Source organism: Lynx rufus, unplaced genomic scaffold, assembly GCF_022079265.1.
Source record: "Lynx rufus isolate CCGP_SWC_20201006 ecotype Redwood Valley unplaced genomic scaffold, mLynRuf1.p SCAF_4, whole genome shotgun sequence".
Classification (NCBI taxonomy): Eukaryota; Metazoa; Chordata; class Mammalia; order Carnivora; family Felidae; genus Lynx; species Lynx rufus.
This window is the reverse complement of record NW_025814856.1, coordinates 48,397,893-48,422,337: the sequence shown is the minus strand read 5'-3', so window position 1 is coordinate 48,422,337 and position 24,445 is coordinate 48,397,893. Positions and strand designations below refer to the sequence as shown.

The 24,445-nt window shown below is 40.6% G+C and overlaps 1 protein-coding gene across 1 annotated transcript in view; it reads right to left on the bottom strand.

Moving 5' to 3' along the window:
* The window catches only part of GRM7 (glutamate metabotropic receptor 7), an 811,284-nt gene extending 789,742 nt beyond the window's left edge, over positions 1 to 21,542 (bottom strand). Inside the window, exon 1 of the mRNA XM_047096787.1 lies at positions 21,024 to 21,542. Within this exon, the coding sequence (XP_046952743.1) occupies positions 21,024 to 21,542 (519 nt within the window). The remainder of the gene's footprint in view (positions 1 to 21,023) is intronic.
* Between the last annotated feature and the right edge of the window lie 2,903 nt (positions 21,543 to 24,445).

Here is a 24,445-nt window from a genome sequence, read left to right as displayed (position 1 = left end):
CTTTCCAGATTGCCAAAGTCCTCTACTCTCAGAACAAATTTTAGGGTTCCACATACAAATATTGATGTTTGGGAACAAAATTAAAAATAAAATCAACAACATTTATAATTAACCAAGTAGGTATCAAGGGGCAGCCTAAATACTAGGCATTTTATAAATAGTACATCTCATCTTTCTGCAGTCCTTCAAAGCTTTATAATATTATTTCTATTTCATCTTAAAAACTGTATCCAAGTAGGTTAGTGACTTGCCCAAGACCACATAGCTAGGTTACAAGAGAACAAAGGCATGTTTTAATACTCAAAATGATGATGGATAATATAATTAGAAGAGTACAGCTAATCAAAATCAAAACTATCTTAAGGCATCATTAGGACTTCTTTAGAGTAATTGGATGCCCTAGTGAATACAACAGTTGTAGAGATTATAAATAGTTTCTTTAATTAGCTGATCATACACACCTACTTTAATATTCTCAGTAATAAGGAGCCAACTACCTGACCAGGCACCTTCTTCAAGTTTTGGACAGCTCTGGGGGTGGGGGTGGGGGTGGGGGATGTAGCAACATCTTACTGCCCACAAAATCATCTAGTCTACCTGAGGAAATAAAGCAGAACAAGTAGCTTCTGTTCTTGACAAATGGATACAGTTTCAGTTTTTCAAAATGTGAGTGCTGGATTCATTCATTATAATGGACAGATTTATTCAATAGCTGTCTATTTACCAATGGGCAGTATACTACAAAAACAATGTTAGGTCATTTAAAGGACTAAATGTTGCCTCATTGATACTGTTATCAGTATATTTATATTGGAATGTTGTCTCACACTGACTTTAAGGAAGCTCCAAGTCTGCATATCTTGGTTTGATCACCTCTGCTTGACAACACTTTCCACTCATTTTCTGAAGGGACAAAGGATAATAAATGCTTTGACTCCTCAACCTACTCATCATACTTCAAAAGACATACTACCTAGGCTGATTGTATCAAGACACCCCAAGCAGGAGTCCCAGAGGTTAAATCCCTACTTTTTTTTGGAGGGGACAGAGGCTGCCCCCCCTCCCACGGCCCCTCACTTCATGTTGCTAGGCACTATCTTAGCCTATTGTTGATAATCAGCATTTCATACTAAAAATTAATTCTGTTTTTCTGATGGCAAGCACACAACTTCAAATGCCATTTTTATAAACAAGGCAAGATTCTTCAGAGGGATAGATTCTTTCCAACCATAATATGAAGCAAGGATTGGGGCACCTGGGTGACTCAGTCAGTTAAGCATCCTACTTAGGCTCAGGCCATGATTTCACAGTTAGTGAGTTTGAGCCCTGAGTCACGTTCAATGCTGACATTTCAGAATCTGGAGCCTGCTTCAGATTTTGTGTCTCCTTCTCTCTCTGCCCCTTCCCTGCTCATGCTCTGTCTCTCTCTCTCACACAAAAATAAACATTAAAAAAATTAAAAAATATATATGAAGCAAGGATTTACATTCCCATACTGCCCAAAAGGAAATCACTATAAAATTCAAGAGGGTGACTGGTGATTTTCTACACATCTGTGTTCATTAAAGGGTTTTTTTAATAGACTTGACAGTATTACATCTCTTATACATAGAAAAATTAGTAAATGAAATCAAACTGCATCATATAATATATAAAAAATAAACATATTAATATATTCAAAGTTATAAATCAAATGAAACAACATGGGTAAAGGTCATAAAGTCACAAAAGAAGAGGGACAGCCAATGAATATATGAACATGTATTCAACCTTACTATTACTAATCAAATAAATTAAATTAAAATAATTATCAGATTTGGGGCACCCAGGTGGCTCAGTCAATTAAGCATCCAACTTCAGCTCAGGTCATGATCTCATATTTCATGAGATCCAGCCCCTTGTCGGGCTCTGTGCCGACAGCTCCGAGCCTGGAACCTGCTTCAGATTGTGTCTCCCTCTCTCTCTGCCCCTCCTCAGATCATGCTCTGTCTCTCTCTCCTTCAAAAACAAACATTAAAACTTTTTTTTAAATAATAAAAAAAATAATTGTCAGATTTTACTCATCAGAATGACAAAGACTTAAATAGGTGGTGATACTGGTATTGGTGACAGGTTAAAACCACACAGGATGCTCAACCGCTAGCAGAAAAGTGATGCAGTGTCACACTTCTGGAAGACAGTAGGAGTGTAAATACCAAAATTAACAAGCAGCCGTCCAATTTCTAGAAATCCATTCTAAGGAAATAAGTGAACAACTGCTCAAAGAAATGGGAAGAGGGATTTTTTTTCATTGTTTAGAGAAGCAAAATGGAGATAATCTAAATGTTAAGCAGTAGGGAACTGGTTAAATAAATAATGGAGTGCTGTTCAACCATTAAAAATTAAAATACAAATTTTCATTAAAGTGATATGGAATCATGTTCATAATATAGTACCAAGTAAAAATATGTTTGTGTTGTGTTTATGTGCACCTTCCCTCACAAAAATAGTCTCAAAACACAACTTTAAAAATGTTAGGGAGATGATTTATGAGAAATGGGAATTTCAGTTATTTTTTTTACTTTTTCTCTTTGTATATTTTCCATTTTTGTAGTTTTTGCACTTGTAAAAAATTGTATTTTTACAATTAAAAATATTTTAATTTACAACTAGAAGACAGAATTCTCTAATTTTCCATTAATTTTGCACCATGGTTCAGGGTGTAGGTGTACAAGAAAAAAAAACATCTTTTTTTTTTTTAAATCAATATCAATTTACTTTCCACTAATTTACCATTTGAAATTGGTAGAAGTTGCAGAGGGTCCAAGTACTTTATTACCTTTCAAAGCATTGGAGGCTTTGGAAAAATTTATTTCACAACTTTTATCTGATATTGAGGTGGGAGTGAAATAGCAGGATGATAGGAATTAGGGAGGAGTCATCGTGAACTAGGAAAGAAAGCAAGAAGCAATTTGATCTGTACTCTTTTTTAAGGTACAGGCCCCCAAGTGTCAGCTCATACTAAACTGTCTGTACACACACACACACACACACACACACACACACACACACACACTGAATCTATTGCGTCAGGCTGATCACTCATTGTGGTGGAAACAACCAGTTGTAGAGGGAAGACTTTTAATTAGCTCCTCCAGATTATAAAAGCAGCACTAAAACCAAGCCAGGGGCAACATCCCCCATCTCCATTTGCAACTGTGTGTGGCCACATTACTGGTTCTTTCCCAAAGAACTTGACCAAAAGTAATGTGAAGAGTTTATATTTGAAGGATAATGGGTTGTGCGCTTGCAACTTCCTCTCCCCTTTCCCTTTTGAGACAAATGTAAAGGCACATGATGGACGTGGTGGGTTCCTGAATCACAGAGCAGAAAGCTGACCTTTGAACAACAGAAGTCCATACTGAACTACTGAGTCAGTGAGTGATAAACTTCCAATGTGTCATGCCACTGAGATTGGCAGTTTGTCATATTTTTCTCTTACAACTCAATTTACTCATTTGTAAAATAAAGTGTTTGAACAAGCCCATCTCTCAGTTTCTTCTAGTGCTTTTACTTTTCTTACTTTTTAATTCTCTGAGACACTCCACATATTGCTCACCTTCTCAGTTAACCAGTAAGTCTACCTTTTTCTTTCTTTGTCCCACAAAAGTAGATTTTTCGAGGGCTGGAGAAGTCATAGAAGACTATTGCTTTAGTTTAAGATAGGAGTTCAAATATGAGGTAAGAAGAAGAGGTGAGGATCCAGAGAAATACTTTCAACAAAGAAGAATGAGAGAGCACAGGCTGAAGAAAGTTTGGTTATAAAGAATTCAGACAGGAGAAATAGATACATGATATCTAACAGATTCGTTCAAAGGCATTTTAGAAAGGAAAATTTGTGAACATGTAAAGAAGAAAAAACACAGCAGAAATGAATGCCTTTTGGTCCCTAAATGAATTTTATTTTGAATAGATTCATATCACTTATACATGTACCATAAAACATCTCTGTCCACTTCTTCCAGAATTTTCTAAAGCCTGACAGAACATCTGCAGAGAGAGGATGTCATTCCAGGATAATCAACTGCAAGTTACTAAATTAAGATCAAAATGTCCTCAACCTTGAACAGTTTTCAAAGAGTTTTTAGAAGAAAGGAGGTCTCCAGGGGGTTGTATAATTATATAATTGTACCCTTTCTAAGAGACTATTTACAGATAAGTAAAGTTTCCCACCATTCTTTAAAGTACAATATATGAAATAAAATACAGTTGGGGGGGTATTTGTTTGTAATGGTGGGGAGGAAATCTGTGCCGACTGCTAGTTGTCTAATCAATAAACACTCTCTGCCTATTCCTTACTATCAGAGCCCTGGTTTAGTGGACCTCACTATCCTTAAGGTTAAGGTAGTCAGGTTTAAGCCTTACATCCTTGAGATCTAAATGGAAGTCTGCTGATGAGTTGCAGCAAATAATTTGCTCTCTGATTTAGACACTGCCTTTCTGTAGCCCTGATATTCGTGCCCTCCCACAACACACACACACAACACACATTCTTTTTTTTTCAACATTTACTTTTTTTTTTTTTACTTTTTTTTTTTTAACATTTATTTTTTTTTGAGACAGAGAGCATGAACAGGGTAGGGTCAGAGAAAGAGGGAGACACAGAATCTGAAACAGGCTCCAGGTTCTGAGCTGTCAGCACAGAGACCGACGCGGGGCTCGAACGCACGGACCGCGAGACCATGACCTGAGCTGAAGTCAGATGCTTAACCGACTGAGCCACCCAGGCGCCCCAACATTTACTTATTTTTGACAGAGTTCATGAGTGGGTGAGGGGCAGTGAGACAGAGGATCAGAAGTGGGCTCTGAGCTGACAGCAGAGAGCCTGATGCTGGGAGCTTGAATTCACCAACTGTGACATTATGACCCGAGCCTAAGTCAGAAGCTCAATGGACTGAGCCACCCAGGCTCCCTAACACACACTTTTTATCTGTCTTTGTCTTTCTTTCCTTTTTCCCCCCTCTTCTTTCTTCCTGCCTGATGGTTAGAGGACTGTAGAGGGTCAGCAGTCACCTTACAAGTAGAGGGATCACAGTGACATGCTAGAGAAGTGGGAGATAAAAGGTGGAGGAAGCTTGTCCCTTGCGGGCACTTCTTCCACAGCAGAATTAACACTAGTGGGACTATCTCCAAACTTCTTTTCATATGCAAAAAGTAAAGTAAGTCACTCTTACTTTTTCTTAGCTCAGCAAAACTCATTACTAACTGAGAATTCTAACCCCAGGTTTCTAGAATGCTTCTCACCATACCATAGTTATACTCTTGTTTTAGACTCCTAATAATCAGACCTACTTAGGGTAGGTGTGTGGGTAGGGCTGGTTCCTCTGGAAGCCCTCATCCTCTCCCACCTCCTACAACACACACACCAGATGAGTACTGGATTTGTGTCCACTCATCCTCCTATCTACACTTGGAGGCCAGAAGGCCTTCACTGACAACCTTTATGAATGGTTAAGAATGTGGGTTCTGGAATCAGACTTCCTAGATTTGAACTCTTAATCTGCTTCCTACCAGTTTAGGACACGGGGACATGAAGTAGCCCCTACATACTTTATTGAAAGGATTAAATGAGCAAGTTCTTATAACCTTTCCTGAGTCAATCAATTCTAGCTACTATTGTTACCTTTGACCAATTAGGGTGGAGTCCCCTTGCCTCCATGTGTCTTTGTGCATGTCTCTTTCACTGCACACACAATCCTATACTACAGAATTGTGAGGCATGTTTTCAATAAACAAGTGATAAGTGGTTCTTGAAGTGTGGTCCCTTCGATAGCAATGTCAGCAACAACTAAGGAATGATTAGAAGTATAAACCTACTGCTCCAGAAAGTGTAGAGGTAGAGCCCAGAAATCTTTCTTAACAATACTCTCAAGCAAATCTGATGCTCACTGAAGACTGAGGACAGCTGGGAACATGCATCTTAGACTCTCCTGGAGGTGCTCACTAAAGATAGAGTTACCTAGACCTCATACCTGACCAACTGGAGAAGGGGATCAAAAATCAGCCTGGTTTGGGACAGCTGGGTGGCTCAGTTGGTTTAAGAGTCCAACTTCAGCTCAGGTCATGATCTCACAGTTTGTGAATTTGAGCCCCACATGGAGCTGTCTGCTTTCAGGGCACAGCCCGCTTCAGATCCTCTGTCTCCTTCGCTCTTTGCCCCTCCCAAGCTTGTTATTTCTCTCTTTCAAAAATAAACTAACACACACACACACACACACACACACACACACACACACACACAAAGAACTGGACTGGTCAGCATGCCTGCCATGATTCTTCAGCACATTAATGTTTGAGAATCACTGCCATTTTTAATGTGAGGCTCACTCTGTTTGCCCAGTGGACTTTACTTGGAAGGAAGGTCTTTGAAAATTTATATTTTTATTATTGTTATTACTATCATTATTCTAGAATCTCTAGTGCAGAGTGCAGTCTCAGGCACAAAATAGTTGCTCATTAAATGGGTCTCTGAAAAGTCTTAGTAGAGCTTTGAGATTAATTCCTTCAGAAGAAGAAATACTACACACTCACTCACACACACACACATACACAAACACTGTTTAGAAGTTCAATTCTTTGGGGTGGCTGGGTGACTCCTTTAGTTAAGGGTCTGACTCTTGCTTTTAGCTCAGATCATGATATCATAGTTTGTGAGTTCCAGCCCTGCATCAGGCTCCACAGGAAGAAGTTTTATTTTTTTTTAAAAAAGCTTATTTCTTTGACATTTTCTCAGTTTTTGTAATTTTAGATAATATTTTTTAACTTTTTGTGTTTCAGTCAGTATTTTCCATCTTCAGAGAAACAGATAAATACAATTAAATATATAGTTTTTTAATTCACAAAAGTAAATAGGTATAAGGGAAATTCAAGTAATTACATCTTCAAATTATTTCTTTGGGGTATGTCTATAATTCTATATATCTGATGACATTAAAGATTAAAGATGTACTAAGACATTTGAGACTGTATTGTTAAATGAATTTAGTTTTGTGTAAAGTGGTAGAAATATTTTCTTCAACAAATTACCTGCAGATATAAAATCACAACACACAAATCTACCAAAAAAAAAAAAAAAAAAAAGCAAGCTACTGAATTAAATCTGATTGGCTATTTCTCTGCTGTGCGTATATCTGTGCTATCTGTGCTAATAATTTCATTTGCTACTGGCTAGAAGAAGCCAAAATTTAAATATAAATACATATATTTCCTCAATTTAAAACTGTTCTTAAATATGAATAATTTTATACATTATATATATATATATATATATATATATATATATATATGGGTGTGTATATACACCTATATAGAGATATATATGAAGAAAAAAACATTCAATATTCTGGAATTCCTCCCTACCTCTCCTCACCCCTGTTAAACTTGCAATCAAACACTTAACTATAAAAGGTTAGAGCTGAGAGAATTTTGGAAACAATCTAGTAACACAAGGTTATATAACCTTAATTAAAAATCACTGATTTGGGAGTCAAACAAACCTGAATCCAAGTTCTACTTCTACCATATTTTAATGAGCAAATACTACCTCTGAGGTTCTGTTCCATATGTGCATTATGGGGGATCATAATAATACATATCTTTCCTGTTTCACTATCAGGGGATCATGAAACAACCCATTTACAATGGTTAGTTAAGTACCTTGCACCTAGTAAGCTCTGAAGACATAAGCTAACAGAGGAGAGATGAAAACAAAACTCAGTGACTAACTCCTACCTCAGTGGTTCCAATGGTCATAGTGACCTTCTTCATTTCAGCCTACTCTCTTCTCATTAAGACTAAGGAGAAGAAGATTAGCAAATTAGGATAGTATTTTGAAAATAGTGCCATACTTCTTTAATGAACAAAATTATAAAAATGAAATTCTTGATTCTGCAAAATATGAAAGGAACTCTAGTTCTTTATGTTAATTCTTTAGAAAACCAATCTGTGGCTCTTAGATGTATCTTCCAACCCAGCCCCACCCATGACAGGACCACATTATGTCATTGTAAATGGAAACATCAACAACAATCAACAAGCGAAGTTACAAGCCAGTGAAGACTCATAGGTTTGATATAGACAATAGAGCTATGTTATTATATGTTAAAATAAGGTAACATGAAGTACTTACTCTAAAAAGAAAGCAATCGGAAGATTATAAATTTTAGAATAATCCTATAAAAAGAACCAGCTAGAAAGTTATTTAGAAGGTTTTCTTTATAAGGAAGCTCTCTGTATATAACTTTTAATGCACTATTGATGAGCACAATTCAACAAAACTCAAATAAATATTTGCAGATGCACTATAAAACTATAAAAAGAAAAGCACAGTTGGACACTACTGGGATAAAATTGCATTTCAGGATAAGACCCTACACTTGACCTCAAGTAAATTAACATGTAAAAGAGTGGATGAGTCATGTATAGAATGTAAGAATGCTAAGAGGCCAAGGTAAGTACCAAAAGTAACATGTGGGGATTCTTAAGGAAATAAAATATTGGTTAATTGATTGAAGAAAGGCAAAAGGGAGTAATTTCCCTTTGGTCTTTGAAAAGGGCCCTTCCTCTCCCTACTAGTACTGAGGCAAGGACAGCATGGGATATATAGGAATATGAGGATCAAGACTTCTCTTATCTAAGTGGCTGGAAGCATATTTTTTTACCAGGATGTAGTATAATAAAATTTACAGGCCATTGAGGTCAGAGAGACAGAGGTTTAAATATCAGCTCCATCTCTTGCTGTGAGTCAAAATGCTTATTTTTTTAACACATCAGTGTCTTTATCTGTAAAGTAGGGATGATGATAATCAGGTCTCCCACCTGATGTGAGAACAACATGATATAGTACACATACAGGGCCAAGTTTGGTGCCCAGCACACAGAAAGTGTTCAGTATGGTTAGTTAAGTGACAATGATGGCAGTGATGGGATGGTGTTGACTCCACCCCTACAGGACAGGTCTGATGAGGAGAAGAGCTGAAGGACCTTTGGGGTTCATGAGGCTTTATAAGCACTCCTTAATAAACGTAAGGTGATTATTCAAATAATTATGTTCAACTTAAGAAAAGGAAGGACATCAGATTTGTTCAACTACTTAATAATATTAGTAGTACTGATAGTATTTGTGGAAGTTAATAAGTATTAAGTGATTACTGTATGCCAAAAACATGCTAAATGCTTTATTCACTTACTACAATGATGCTATACAGTAGGTCCTAATATTATTATTCTTTTTATCAACTGTAAACTCACAGGAGTTGCAAAAAACACCTAACATCTCACTGTCAATACACAATGGAAAGGAGTTCAAATTCAGTCTGCCTGACTTGTGCTTAATCACTAAAGTATGAAAATAACCATTTTGCCCTTTGCCTGACTTCTCTACTGAGGCCTGAATATTTCTTTAGTCTCCCAGATGAAGAGAGAAAATTCCTTGGCCTCAACATCCAACTGCCCTTTCCAAACAGGAATTGTTTCAATGAGCAGCAGTATGCTGTCTCCAAGTCCATCCACCTTGAGGACTAACGATCAGATACCAGTGGAAGGAAAAGCTCTGTCACAACCCTACTCTTATATACAAACATGGCAGAAATAGAAATGGCGGGGAGGGGATAATGAAATGATGCATTGGAGAGATAGTACCTGGCATGGTGATGATGATGATGATAATGTTGATAAATAGACCTTGCTGTGCTCTAGCCATTGTATTAAGTGCTTGGCATGGGTAATTTCATTTAATCTTGAAGACAGTACTAAGAGGATGGAATACTATCGTCACCTTATAGATGGGAACACTGAGGGGCAGATAATCAGCTAAACTGACCAAGCTAATATAGTTAGCAAGTGGAAAGCAGGAATTTAACCTACGTCCAGGGCCTACAATCTTAACCATTATACTACACTGCCTTCTGAAGACATAAAAATTCCAGTGATCTTTCCTATTACCCAGTCCCATACTGCAAACTAAAATAAGTCTAAGAGAAAGAGACAGCAAACTTGGAGTGTGACACCTAACAGAGTGTCAGTCATTTCAAAACAATGTACTTTTATCATATGGTACAGTTCTTGTGATAATCTTTACAACCCATTTTCAAGAAACAGGAAGCAAAGATACACCCCTATTTACAAGGAAGATGAGACAGCATATTTGACATTGGGTTTAAGTGTTCCAGAAAATGTGGTCCCAGCAGGCATACATGCTAGTAGATTTTCCCCACCTACCAAATCCAGAAGAAATCTTTCATTGCTATGTTGTTTTTCATAATCCCGCTCTTTTAGTGTCTGCCATTCATCCTCTGGCCTCTTCCTTTCTCCATTTCTGTATAGAAGTATGCTAAGTGTGGTTTTCATTTGTATTTCCCTGATGAGGAGCGACGTATGACAATAAATTTCATATTAAAAAAAAGAAAAAAAAGACGCCAAGTGTATGTTCTCTGATGTGAAAAGGGTGTGTTATGACAGGGAGCCATGGTGCCTCAATGTTGGGTTTTTTGTTGTTGTTTTTTTTTTCATCTTAATTCTATTATGCCAACTCCACTGAACTTAATTATAGTGAATACAGAATTACACAATTACCCTCTGTTCTGTTCTTCAGATGCTATATTTTGATAAAATTTACTACATGCTGCTCTCCCCCTGAACACTAGAAACGGATGTGTTGATATAAAATTTGTTATAATTGCCATTAAAATATAGCTTACATAATGACAGTGTTAAAATACAATTATAGATGTGTAGAGACAACATGGTCATGCATTTTTTAGTATAAGGACATGCTTAGACCAGTATCCGATAATCAAATGAATAAGAAACAGAATTTTGGATAAGCTACAAAGGCTGTTAAATGATTTGTAAAAACCTAAAGGGAGCTCAAAACCAGTAAGATCAAATTTTCCCCACCGTGTATTCAATAGCAAAGTGAATGGAAGATATGAGATGCCCAATGAAGTGATCAAAGTCTGTACCCATAAGGATATTATAAGACAGGCCCATTATTTTTCCTTGAATACCTGGGTCTCTGCTCAAACTCTCCTATACAACTGACCTTTGAACAACATGGGTTTAAACTGTGTACGTCCACTTATATATGGGGTTTTTCAATGAATACAGTACAGTCCTGTAAATGTCTTTTCTTTTCCTTATGATTTTTCGTAGTAATATTTTATTTTCTCTAGCTTACTTTATCCTAAGTATACAGTGCATAATACATATAAAAAAACCAAACTATGTGTGAATTAAATGTCTATGTCATCACTAAGGCTTCAGGTCAATGGTAGGCTATTAACTTTTAGGGGACTCAAAAGCTCAGTGTGGATTTTCAACTGTGTGGGGGTCAGTACCTTTGACTCCTACATTGTTTAAGGGTCAAATGTATACCAGTGATGCAAATCCCCAACTTTTATGTTATATAAATTGACTTAAAACAATTGTGTCACAAATACTGTTAAAATGATTGTGACATCACTTTGTTCAGTTCTACTGCAAAAACTATAGGATTTTTTTTTTCATTTCAGACAATTGTCTTTAGCTAGTAGTTATTAAATTTGGGGGAAATACACAGTGTTAACCGCATTATTTCATTTAATCTTTAAAATAGTATTCCCATGTAGTCATTCTTAGTTATCTCCGTTTTATGAAAATGTATCTCTAGTTTAGGTTTTTCTTCATAACTGCAGACTTGTATATCCAACTGTGCATTCAGCATCTCTACTTGGATGTCAAAAAATTTCTCAAACCTTCTACCTCCAGATCTGATCTTTGATTCCCCAGATGTGCTCCACTCCAAACCTCTTCCATCTGAAGTGATAGTAATACCACCTTTCCACTTGTTCAGGCCCCATGTCTTGGATTCACCTTGTCCCTTTTCTTCCTTTCACATCTCCCATTCTATTTACCAGGAAATAGTGTCACCATCTTCCAAATGTATCACTTCTTGAATCATCTGCTGCTAAAATCCTGGCCCAAGCCACCACCAGTCATCTCTTAAGCACCTGTAATCACCTCCTGAAATTATCCCTAATTCCACTCTTTCCCCCATCCTCAATACCACAGATGACATTGTTTTAAACCAACAGACGCATCATGCTAAAATCCCACCACTCATTGCCTACACTTATGGTAAGACAAAATACATGTGATGGCTTCCAAGGACTACCAAGGCTTCCCAAACTGCCCTGTCATATCTCTAATCTCAAGCCCTCTTGCTTCCCCTTTCTTTTCCTGACTTACTCAGTCATAGTGGCATCTTTGATGTTCCTCCAACCTGCCAGGCATATTTCTGCCTTAGCGTTCTGGCACTGGTTGTTCCAGCTGGCAGGGGATGGTCTTCCCCTAATCCATTCTGACAATTCCCTCACTTCACGTCTTTACTCAACTGTCACCTTATGAAATCCACCCTGACTACCATAGTTAAAAATAGAACCCACCTGTACACCCCCCAGGACTACCAACCCAACATTCCTCAGCATGCTTCATGTTCTTTTCCATATTCCATAGGGTTCATCAACTATCATACTGTAGGACTTATTTATCACATCTATCTGTTTCCACATGAGAGTGTAAGCTGACAGAAGAGTAGAGATAGGAGAAAGGGAAGAGGAGAGGGGAGGAAAGACAGAAGGGAGGGGGAGAGAGAGGAGAGAGAGAACACACTTGTCTCTTTTAGTCACTGATATGTCCAAGCACAAAAAACAGTGCACAAGAGGGATGCTTAATAAATATTTCTGGAAAAAAATACAGATGAGGAAACCAGTGGTAGAACTCAAAAAGTTTAAGTAAGTTCTTCAAGGTTGTATGGCTACAAAAAGGTCACAGTGGACTTCAAACTTGGGGCTGACTAACCCCATAGCCCACTACTCTTAGCCTGTCTGGTATATAAGTCCATGGCATTCCTTGTTCACCTTAATCATAGCCATAGAAATTCTCACTCCACTGAATAATACTACTAATGTGTTCTCACTGTGTGTGTGTGTGTGTGTGTGTGTGTGTGTGTGTGTGTATGTGTGTGTAATATTTTCCATTTAAACAAAGGAACAAAAAGAGTGAAATCCAGCATGGATTATTATGGTAATTTTACAGTAAATTTAGCAATAGTGACACTTAAGAAATAGTTATATTTAGTAATAATAGCATAATAATAATAAAATAACAGCTTTTAAATGTATTGAACATTCATCACATGCTAAACTCAGTGCTAAAATATTTCCATGCTTATTTTGTGCAATCTTTACAATTACTTATCAGACAAGTATACTTGTATCACTCCCATTTCAAATATAAGAAAGTTGATAAGAAATGTACCTGTTTGATCAAGGTGAGACTGGTAAAAAGTAGTGAGGATGAATTTAAATTCAAACCTAACTCCAGAATTTTGTTCTTCATCCCTACATGAAAATTCTGATGACTCCTTTGATAAAAGTAAGTTTTCTCCAGGAAAACATCCTGCATTATGTCTGCCTGTGCTACTACATTCAGAACACAGTCAAGTTTAAAACCCGATAAAAATGTTTAAGTAGTACTTTAACAAATGGAAATATTTTCATCTAAACAATAAGGTAGAAAAGCAGGCTGAGCCCTTGAAGTGGCTTCGTTGCTATCTTCCAACAAGAACAAGAGAAAGGATTGGCAGCCACAGAAGAGAGAGAGCACAACATCCAGAGATGGAGAGTTCTGTAAATGACCAATTATAAAACTATTTAGCTGTAGCACTTTCATAGCAAGAGGCAAAATAATCCATTAAACTGAAAATTCTCCTTCCCCTCACTCTACGGCCCACATAAGCATTAATGTTGCATTTATTAGGATGTATTTCCTGTGTTCTATCAACTTGACTTTCAGCAATTGTATTAATACAGTCCGCTCACTTTGCACATATATCTGAATGATGGATTTTCCCACTTGAGGTTTGTAGAAAGAGTAGAGTGAATGAAATAAAGTTCAGAAAGAGCCATCATAATCCATAATGATGGGCACTGAATCAGGACCAAAAAAAAAAAAAACACATCTTTTCTCTTTTATTTGCATGGACAGTCTACTATGTATTTATTTCCTACATACAGGGCTACCTGTTGAATAATAGACAACAACCATATTTCATTTGGGGGTGAGGATTTGTGTGCTCAAGTTTTAACAGACCTATAGAATTAATCTCATTGTAGAACTGAAATAAAATATTATTTCTTTCTGGAAATAGGTGTGGTTAAGCAATCAGCCACTTTGATGTCTTCAAATTTCACCACAGTTTCAGGGTAGGTGAATTATAATTATTTTAAGTATTTCTGCATTCGTGCAAGAGTTGAACAGCATTCGTAGTGGTTGACAAACAGGGTACTGTCAGATAAACCTGAGTGTGAATCTAGACTTTGCCACTTACCAGTCATGTGACTTGGGGCTATGAGAATCACTTTCTTCAGCTGTACGGTGGGGATGATAATATGCCTTTTGCAGAACTATTGTAAGAACTAAATGAGATAAAGTATTTATAGTGCATGGCATAATGGCTCCTAGCAAAGATCAAATTATTAATGTGGTTACTGCTACTGTTATTGAAAAGAAATTAGAGCTTTGGTTCTCATAAAACAGATATGTATACTATATTGTAACTTCACATTATTTTATTTTTGACCTTATAATATAATAACTTGATTCAAGAAACATTTAGCAGTAAATATAATTGAAAGGAAGTTACTTGTCAAACATGGAAATATCATAATCATAAATGCTGCCATAATATTCTTCTCAGATATTTACCTGAACAAAGATTTTGTTTTGCTTTTGTTAGGTACATAAAATACATCTATTTACTGTGTCATTTGACAAAAGGTCCATGAATTCATTGGTCTGAATGTATGTTGCATAACTGTCTTCTAAACAGTAGTCACATATACAGGTTAGTTGTTGGAAAAATGTGTTTGTGACTGTTCTTTTTTGTCTACTTTAAGTAAAAGGGGAAGACAAGTAGTTAGGCTTGATGCTTACTGTAGAGTGACCCAGGAGTTTAATGTATTTTGTACTCCATTATGCCAGGAAAATGCTGCTCTTCCCTGGAGACATCAACAAAAGATTTGCTGTAATGAAGGGAAGCAAGGATGGTTCTAAAGCTTCCAAATAGGAGGCCTATATGCTGCACTCCACATCTGAAGTGTTCACCTTCTCTCTCAATTGCATCAAGATGGGATAACAAATCCTTCATGTTAATAAAGCAAATGTTGAGAAGAGAGGGAAGAATGCAGAGTTCTGAATATCCCACACCTGCACTAGAAGGATTATATTTAATGTAAAGAAAATATATTATTTCTCACTTAATGGATGCCAATCAGCAAGTCTTACACTAAGCTAAGAAATCGCTTGTTTTGGCTAGGAGGCTGTTGGGTTTTTTTTGTTGTTGTTGTTTTGTTTTTGTTTTTGTTTTTGTTTTTGTTTTTGTTTTTTTTAGTGTTTATTATTGAGAGAGAGAGAGACAGGAAGAGCGCAAGCAGGGGAGGGTTAGAAGGAGAGGGAGACACAGAATCTGAAGTAGGCTCTAGGCTCCAAACTGTCAGCAGAGAGCCAGATGCGGGGCTCAAACTCATGACTGCAAGATTATGACCTGAGCCAAAGTCAGATGCTTAACCGACTAATCCACCCAGGAGCCCCTGGCTAGGAGACTTTTAACTGCACATAGCTGAAAACAAACTGAAAATAGTAGAAGGAATTTTGATGAATTAATTTATTTTAAGAACAAGTGCTGAAAATTCAGGGATTCAGCTGATTCAGATATAGTTGGGTTTGAGAGTTTCAGAATATCAACAGGGCTCGGGCTTTCTCTCCATTACTCAACCCTGCCTACCTCTGTATGACTTTATTCTACAGAAAGTCTTGTCTTGTGTTGAATGGCCACTGGGAGTCCCAGAGTTGTTTTTCCCCAGCTTAGAAATTCCAGAGAGAGGAGCCAATTTTCCCATTTTCCTCTGGCAGAAAAGTCTTGGGGAGGATTCTGGCCAAGGTCAGATGCCTACACCTGAACCCATCACCTGCTTTGCTTGAGTTCAGTTACTTGGGCCAGGGAGGAGGCAGAAAGTCCTTATTTGGCAGTTTTCCAAAAGAAAGCCTGGTGTTTTTGCAAGATGAAAGGGGACAGCACTGGATAATGAAAGCTATATCTGCCTCTATAAATTCCACAGTTCCTGCTCCCTGTCCCAGGTCTTCTGACGATGCAGTAAGCCAACCCAGAAGGTCATTTTCCTCAACACCAGCCTTGATATACATGACTAAGAAGCACACCAGCAAAAGAAAAAGGGGGAAAAGTCTGAATATGAGAAATGAGCTAGACTGATATTAAGATACCGGTGAAAATATTCTTTAAAAGTTCCCCCAAACTTGCTCAAAGTTCAAAGTGGGAGCCAGAAATATGACATTATAGAGTTTGGACAAGAGCAGGTTTTCTCCAAGCAAACTACGACCTGAAGAGATTAAAGACTTAGAAACATTTATTTTTAAAGAAAAAAAAAATCAGATGAAGTTATGAGGCCTGGAAAAAATAATCAATTTATTTAGGGTAACAAGACTAATGAATGGCAGGAATGAGATTGGAGTGCACTTTGTGTAATCTGGCTATGGTCTTTTAAGGCCATGACACAACCTATATATATAGGAAATGGAGCATTTATGGTTTGTTATACTCTAAGAATTTATGAAAACAAAGCAAAGGCCATCATTATTTCCATTATTTTTGAAGAGAAAAATTCCCAAAGACATCTTAATCTTATGGGCCTGTATACATAAAATATAAATGTGGAGGTATCTTCAAATATAGTATGTGCCTGCCTCTATTCCTTCCCTCTCTGCTCTTTTCAAAAATGCCCCTTTTAAAAATTGCCCACTCACCATCTGTTAGGTAAATTTCCTGAAACACAGTAAATGTGGAGGCAGAGATTGTTATAGAGCCTATTCCAAATGGCACTGACACCTGTATTTATGAAATTTAAAAAAGAGTAGGTTAGAGTTGTTTAAAAAAAAATTCCTACTATAGTAATACCATATCATCCTAGGTGCCCAGTTCTACCCAATTATGTAAGATGGACAGAAAGAGAGAAAAGAGGGAGCAAAAGAAAGAAAGAAGAAGAAAACTAGGTATGTATATGTAAAATGCCCTGGAAGTTTGAGATTATGTTCAAGCTTCAATGAACAGAAGGACGACATTTAGAAATTTACAAATGTATTTCATTTATGGTATAAAGTCCACAGGTTTAGATCTGCAATATGCTCCAACAAGAGTCAAGTTGGCCACTTTTTCCATGTAGTTGCTTTTGAAGGAACAAAGCAACTGAAACAGATGCCATTCAATTCCAAGTCTATGGCTTAGACCATGTCACTGGCCATGAAATATTGTTCATTCAGAGTCAGGATGTAGCAAGAGTAATTTATACTCTCAGAGTGTTTGCTCTCAAGTCAATAACAGAGAAGCCTTGAATAAAAACATGCCTATTACTTTCCACTATAATATATCTTACTTATAGCCCATAAAACAGTGGTCAGGGGAGATTTATCCTTTGGACACCATATTATATAAGCTCTCTACTTTAAGCCATCCCCACTCTGTGATTATTTTTTAAATATGTTACTCATAGTCAAAATTAATTTACATTTAATCTTTCTTAGCATTAGGAGAGTATTATTTTGTACAGGCTCAGAAACAAATCTCCAGAAATTCCTCCCTGATGTTTCTCTGAGGCTGAAAATGCATTGCAGGGTGGTTGCAGTGACTTAATTCTTGTTGGCAGAGCCCTGGCCACACACTAATTTCATTAGCCTCAAATTCCTAGATTTGAAAGACCCAGTGGACATCATTCCTGTCCTCTGACATGTCATTTACTAATCAATTCAGTGTGCATACAGAGGAGAGAGAGAGAGAGAGAGAGAGAGAGAGAGAGAGAGAGAGAGAGAATGGACTTGCTCAGCTCACATCTTTGGTCTGGTAGACCAGCAGGCAAATGAAAATTCAAAGTCATAGACACTATTTATATCTGAGGAGTCATTCTTGCCCAGGTCCTAATTTTCAGGAAAGAACTTCATTCCAGTTTTTTTCTGACAACAACATTAGTTACATTTATTACTATCTCATTACTCCTTCCTGTCCCCCACCCCCAGTGTGTAGTACTTAAGTCACTAAGTCACTAAGTCACTAAGTATTCCTTCCTCCAGCCTAGAAGCTTATCTCACCGTAATTTTTTATCTCAAATGATAGGTTTGGCATGGTTCCCACAGCAACCTACTGGGCCCTGGAAAAGAAAACTCAAATCTCTGGAGGGCTAAGAATTCAATCATTTACAGGAGCTTCTTTTATATAGGACAATCTTAATTGAGCTGAACCCTGCAGTCCCAGAGAAGATTCACCTACAGTTCTTTCCCTCTCTCTCTAAATTGATTGTGCTTTGGAACAATGGGTCTGTGTACCACTATTCTCTCTATTCATTTTGTAGGCTTACAGAAGCTGGGAAATTAGGGATTAGACTTGCATGCCCAGAGCTCCTACAATCACGTGCAAAAGAAAAAAAAAAAAAAAACAAAGGCTACTGGGAGAGACTGTTGGAATATATAGCTATATATTCCAACAGGGGCAATGGTGAAGCAGGATACCCACACCAAGAGTTATACCCGGCTTGTAGCAGAAGCCACAAGTTGGTGCATTCTTCCTGCTACCCAGCCTCTTCTCCATAAATGCAGGTGAAAACTGGGGGCTCTTTTTCCCTCAGCTGTTCAATCCAACATGAATAGCTGCAATTTGCAAATTAGAGGAAAATGACAGTGTTTTCTCTGAATGGTTGTGGTCCCAACCCACACTAACATTGGCATTCAGTTCCTTTCTTCCCAGCCCAGGGAATGCGGGAATAAGGCAAGCTATTTCTTTTGCTCACAAGAGCCTCAGGTTCACACACCAGAGGAAGAATCAGCTCCCCCTGGAATCTTTCTCAGCAAACACAGTCCTTCAGCCTGCTCTGCAATTCCTCTCCTGACTTGAACATTGCACTCTTTTTCAGACAAACAGGCCCATCTGCAGTACTACCAGTGCTCTGAGTGAAGAGAAGAACAGGCACCAAAATAATTTAAACATGTGAAACACCAAATATGCCTTCGACCCCCGGGGCTCCGGGCTCACAGGGTTGTGAGTGGCCCTAGTGGTTCCCAGGTGATCTCTGACACTTCACTTTCTCCTGCAGCACTGCCCTCTTAAGTTGCCAGGCTTTAAGCTCAGACAGGAAGGAAGTGCTTCTGGGTTTGGCTTACAATAACCCAACCTCTTCCCAAAAGCATCATCTCAGAATGAAGGCTGCCCCCAAAGCATTTTTTTGGTTTGCAGATATCTAGGGACTCCCACAACAGCATACTCCAGAAGTGTTAGGGATGTTCAGAAGATCAGAGGGGCCATACCAGGCTGCAGCCTTGGGCAGGCACTTGTCCTTCTAGTGCACACACAAACTTCACACTCCTAGGTGCTGATGTGGTGACAGTTTGAATCTCAAAAGGAATCCCCTTCAGAAACCCAACACCCTTTGGGAAAGCATTTGGAAGGGAGCCAATTCGTTAGATATGGGGAGCATAAGGACACCAGGTTAGCCAGAACATCTAGAGAAGGGATTAATTGGGTTGGGGCACTACCTGGCAGGGAGAGAGCTGTGCATTAGGAAAGGATCATCTCAAGACAGAGATGAAAAAAAAAAAAAAAAAACCACCTTGGGGGTGGGGGTAGAGAGGAAGAAAAGAATCAGAAACTGAAAGAGGGAGAGAGAAGAAGAAAAACACAAAGGAGGGAGAAAAAGAAAAAAAGAAATAGAAAGAGGGAGAAACAAGGAGAAGGGAACCCACAATCACACAGACCCTGGAACTCAATTTCTTAAAATCCAAAATGCATCAGTTTATACCCAATGCAGCACAGGAGCCACGGGGCACAAAATGCGGGAGCGGGCGGAGAGAGAGCACTGCAGTAGAACCCACCGCTCAGCTGCCCCGGATCCGCCTTCCTCCCATTTTCGCCGTTGCCCTCTGGCGCCCGGAGCAGGAGGGCGGCCGGCATTGCTCAGCGCACCCTAGTGCCTCCCTCCAGGCACCTTCTCGCCTGGCTCCGGGAATCGTTTTTGGAGCCGAGGGAAGGGTTGGGGGGCTGTGGTAGAGAGGTCGTGGGAAGGATGGGCGGAGGGCGGAGGCAGCGAAAGCGATTTTGTTTCGCAGTTAGCATGAGCTCATCTCTGGGCTCTGAAGTGGCAGGAGTAGAAAGCTGATCGCCCAGCTCCTGCCAGTGGCCGGACTACAAACGCAATTTAGACGGTGCAAACACTTGCCCAGAGCAAATCACCCGGGGGTCACGTCTGCGGGTGGCATCTCCCCACTTGGGGAGCGTCCCCGCGCCTTCCGCCCCAAAGCCCTCGCGGAGACAGGCTACAGGTCGGGAGATCCAACCCGAGACAGATGGGCAATTGACATCCACGCGTAGGTGAAAACCTAGCCCTCGGTTTAAGAAGTGCCTCCCTAAGCTCTTCTTGAAATTTTCCAAGCGAGCTGCGGCTTGCCGGGTGGCTTGGGGCTGGGAAGCTGGGGAGTTGAGAAATGCCCAGTTTCGAGGCGTCTTCTCATCTTTCATATTCCACGAGCCCAACCGGCTCTCACAGGAGCCCGGCACTTTTACAAGCCTGTTTTTGGACCATATTTCACTCTAATGCAAACCCATTTAAATCATCGCCTTGTTTTTCGCAGATTGCTTCTTGTAAATGGGGCCATAAATCCAGGATGTCAAGCCGGATGGAGTGGAGCGCGGACAGGGGAGAGATGGAAGGGAAATGAACCAAGCAGGGAAGGTACCTCCTCGGGTGGGGTGGGAGGGATTCGCAGAATCTCCAGGGTGAAACTGCGAGAAGGCTGACCTGACCCCGCACCCCTGGAGTCCAAGCCAGCTTTTAGGATTAAGAGTGCGGGGAGCTAAAGCGCGCTCTGCCCCGGAGGGAGCGCCTCCCTACCTGGAAGAGCCTCAGGATGTTGGCTACCATGATGGAGACCGAACTCCCTGAAGCCCCAATCACTCCAACTACTTTCTCCGGCTTGACGAAAACCGGAGGCTCGCCGTTGGTGCAGCGCACGTCGGAGGTGTCCTTCTGGATGAGCGCCTGGACGAAAGTGAGCGACTGTTCGAGCGCGTAAGTGTCCCTGGAACAAGTGTCCAGGATCCGCGCGCCCAGCGTCACGTTGGGCAGCAGGTTGGGATCGCTGTTGATCTGGTCCAGGGCGTAGAGCATCGCTTCCAGCCTGTGGATCCCGTTCTCCCTCTTGATGTCGCCGCAGGGCACTCCGCTAGGACCCTTGGCATGCACCGGGAACAGCCCCCCGAGGGTGACGTCCCCCTCGATCCGGATAGAGTGCGGGGCGTACATCTCCTGGCCGCGCGCCGCCGCCGCCAGCGCGCACAGGAGCACCTCCAGCACGCAGCAGGGGAACTTCATCAAAGTCAGGACGCGGAGCAGCTTCCCCAGCTGGACCATGCTGCTCCGGCTGCTGCGGTGGTGGCGGCAGCGCTGGAGGGGATGGTGGCGGGCTCGCCGGGGTCCGGGCCCCTTGGGGTGAGGTCCTCCGGGGAAGCCCTGAGACTCCTGCAGGCACGGAGGGTGGGGGCGCCCGGGGAGGGGCAGCCAGAGAAGATGGGGGGTCCCGCGGCGCCTGCCAGATTGGGGCTCCGTGCGCTCCCGGGTTCGCCGGCCCGCGCGCCGCGCTCGCGCTCCCCGGCTTGCCGCTCGCGCTCTCCAACAACCCAGCACTGGGGAGAGGGCAAGGATTGCTATCGCTTTAAATGGTCGTTCGGCTCCCTCTCCTCCTCCTCCCACTCCCTCCCTCCTTCGCTAGCTCTCCGACACTCCCCACCCTTCCCAGAGCCCGTCCTCCCCACTGGTTTGCATCATCACGCAGGGAGGGGCTGCGTGCTGAGGTAAGGAGGGGGGAATGGGTGGGCGGCAAAGCAGGGAGTGCCTCCGACTGGGAGTTTCGCGGTCCCCAGGGAATCTGAGGATTGCAGGTCTCAGGCGAGGGCTGAACTCCCTTCTTACGGTAGAAGCGTCCAGCTCGCCCGCCTGTACCCACTGGCACATTCTAGGCACGGGTGGCAGCAACCCCAGGAGGGGGCAGGGATATCTGGTGCTGACTGATCCCAACCCTGAGGTCGCGAACCCTGGCTGTCAGATCCCTGAGACTGCGAGCGAGTCGCTAGGTAGAGAACGCAGTGATGAAGGGGAGGTGGGAGATCCCACTCTCTACTACTAATCCGTCTGGACCAGTTTTTAAGAAAGACACACGTACACACAGGAGCCTGATTCATGACTTAAAGAACCTTTACCCGGAGACTTCTTGCGGGGGCGGGGGGGGGGGGGGTTGGGGGTAGGAACCAGGCACCGGACAAGCTCTTAGGAAAACACGCCAAGAAACGTTAGGAATGTAAGTGCACCCTGGTCTTCAAGGGTTACTGGGGGGCAGACAAGGATGAACTGAGGTCTCTAGCAAATCTGTGGTGGAAACCTCGGACTCCCCTCTTTTCATTCTATCATCTCCAGAGATGTAACAACTGAGAACTCTGCAAAGCGCACTTTCTTCTCTGGTGCTGACAGGTATAAGGCTCCCTCCTACCCTTTTCCAAAGATGTTTCTGGGCTGCTGACAGGTTTTTGCAGGCAGGAAACAGCAGGAAAGAGGTGACAGTAGGAGGAAGAAAGAAAGGCAGGTAGAAGTCTCCCAGATGATCCAGATACCTTTCTCTCTTTTTCTGGCTGGAGATTTGGTAGCTAAATCAGGATACCAGGACAGGCTGCAGTGCAGTTAGAAAGCTGATTTTCAAAGGTGTCCTCTCCTGCTGGCTGACACCGAACTTTGGCTATTAAAGCAACAGGTGGCCCTAGTTCTTATATGAAGAAAGGATAATGTCTCTGTCCTTGGTACCAGAAGGGACTCAGGATGGTTAACTCCTTTCTTGCTGAGGTTTTCTGTTGGGAGTGCAGCAAAAATATATTATACAGATTTGAGAATGGAGAGAAAACCAGAATCAAGGCTATACTGGTTGCTGTTGTTGTTACTGTTGTAAGAAAAATGTCCTGGTACAAAAAACAAACAACATAACACACACACACACACACACACACACACACACACACACAAGGTCAGAAGACTGGTAGTGGGTTGTCTCTGTCTCCAACTACCTGTGTGTACTCAGCATTTCTGTTTTCTTGTCTAGGTTTTAGACAAGAAATAATGTGTGAAATAGTGAGATTGAACAGGATGCTCTCCATGTTATCCCAAATCCTCTGTTAAAACAGGCCATATCCCTTTGGCCATGGGGCTCTTTTTAAGCCAATATCCTCTATTGCTTTCTGCATAGGAGACCAGTTTTTTGATCTCCAAAGAACATTACAAACATTTCCTGCTATAGAGGACTTTTTTCCCCCTTGCTTACCATCTATTCCTCTCCCTTATAGGGACGGTCCAAGCCATCAGTTTCTTTTTGGATAGGCCCTTCCTCCATGTTTCATACTTATGATTTGAGAATGGACCCACTATCTTACAATTTAGGACTGGTGACTGGCTATTGTGATGAGTTCAAGGATGAGAATAGAGCCCAACCAGAGCTATGCATGGCTAATCCCTTGACTTTGGCTGCAGCACCTACTATAGTATAACAGGGTTACCACTATCCAATAGACAATCTGTGAGTGAGTTAGAGAAAAACAAGGGGGCCTCCTTTCCTCAAACTACTTCAAGTGTATCTTATGGAAAATGTTACACTATTCTTATTTTTAAAGAACACAACATTATATGGTCTTCAAGTAAACAGTGTTGCAATTAATATACTGATCTATTTTTGTATACAATGTATCAATCAGTCTTAAATAGGATGCACCTGCTACAACCTTATGCTGTCACAGCCCCCATTCTTTCCTATCAGTCCTAAAGCTGTAAGGATATAAGCCTGTAGCTGTGCTAGGAGCTTCCACATAAACAGAGAGATATCTGAATCCTATAACAAGAGATATAAGAGAGGGAAGAAGGAAAGGAGAAATCAGGCTGGGGGTAGAGGGAGATAGGGGTCTGATAAAAACATCTGAACTCTTGGACCCAGGCAGGTCTGAAAGATTGCCTCTGGATTTTTTTCAATTTTATAGTATTTTTTTTCTCTTGTTTGAAACCAAAAGGATCTTCTAATTCACCTGTTCTAAAACACTGGCTCAAAAACGATGGGAGAGCTAAAATGGATATCTTAAGGTACCATCAGCTAATTTGGAAAGGGAAAGAGAAGCAAAGCAATAGAAAGGCATACTTGGGAACACAAGTACTATGATCCTAGAATTTAGGTGTTAGTGCCTCAGGCTGTATTTCACAGAGACTATATATCCTTATTCAGTTTTTAA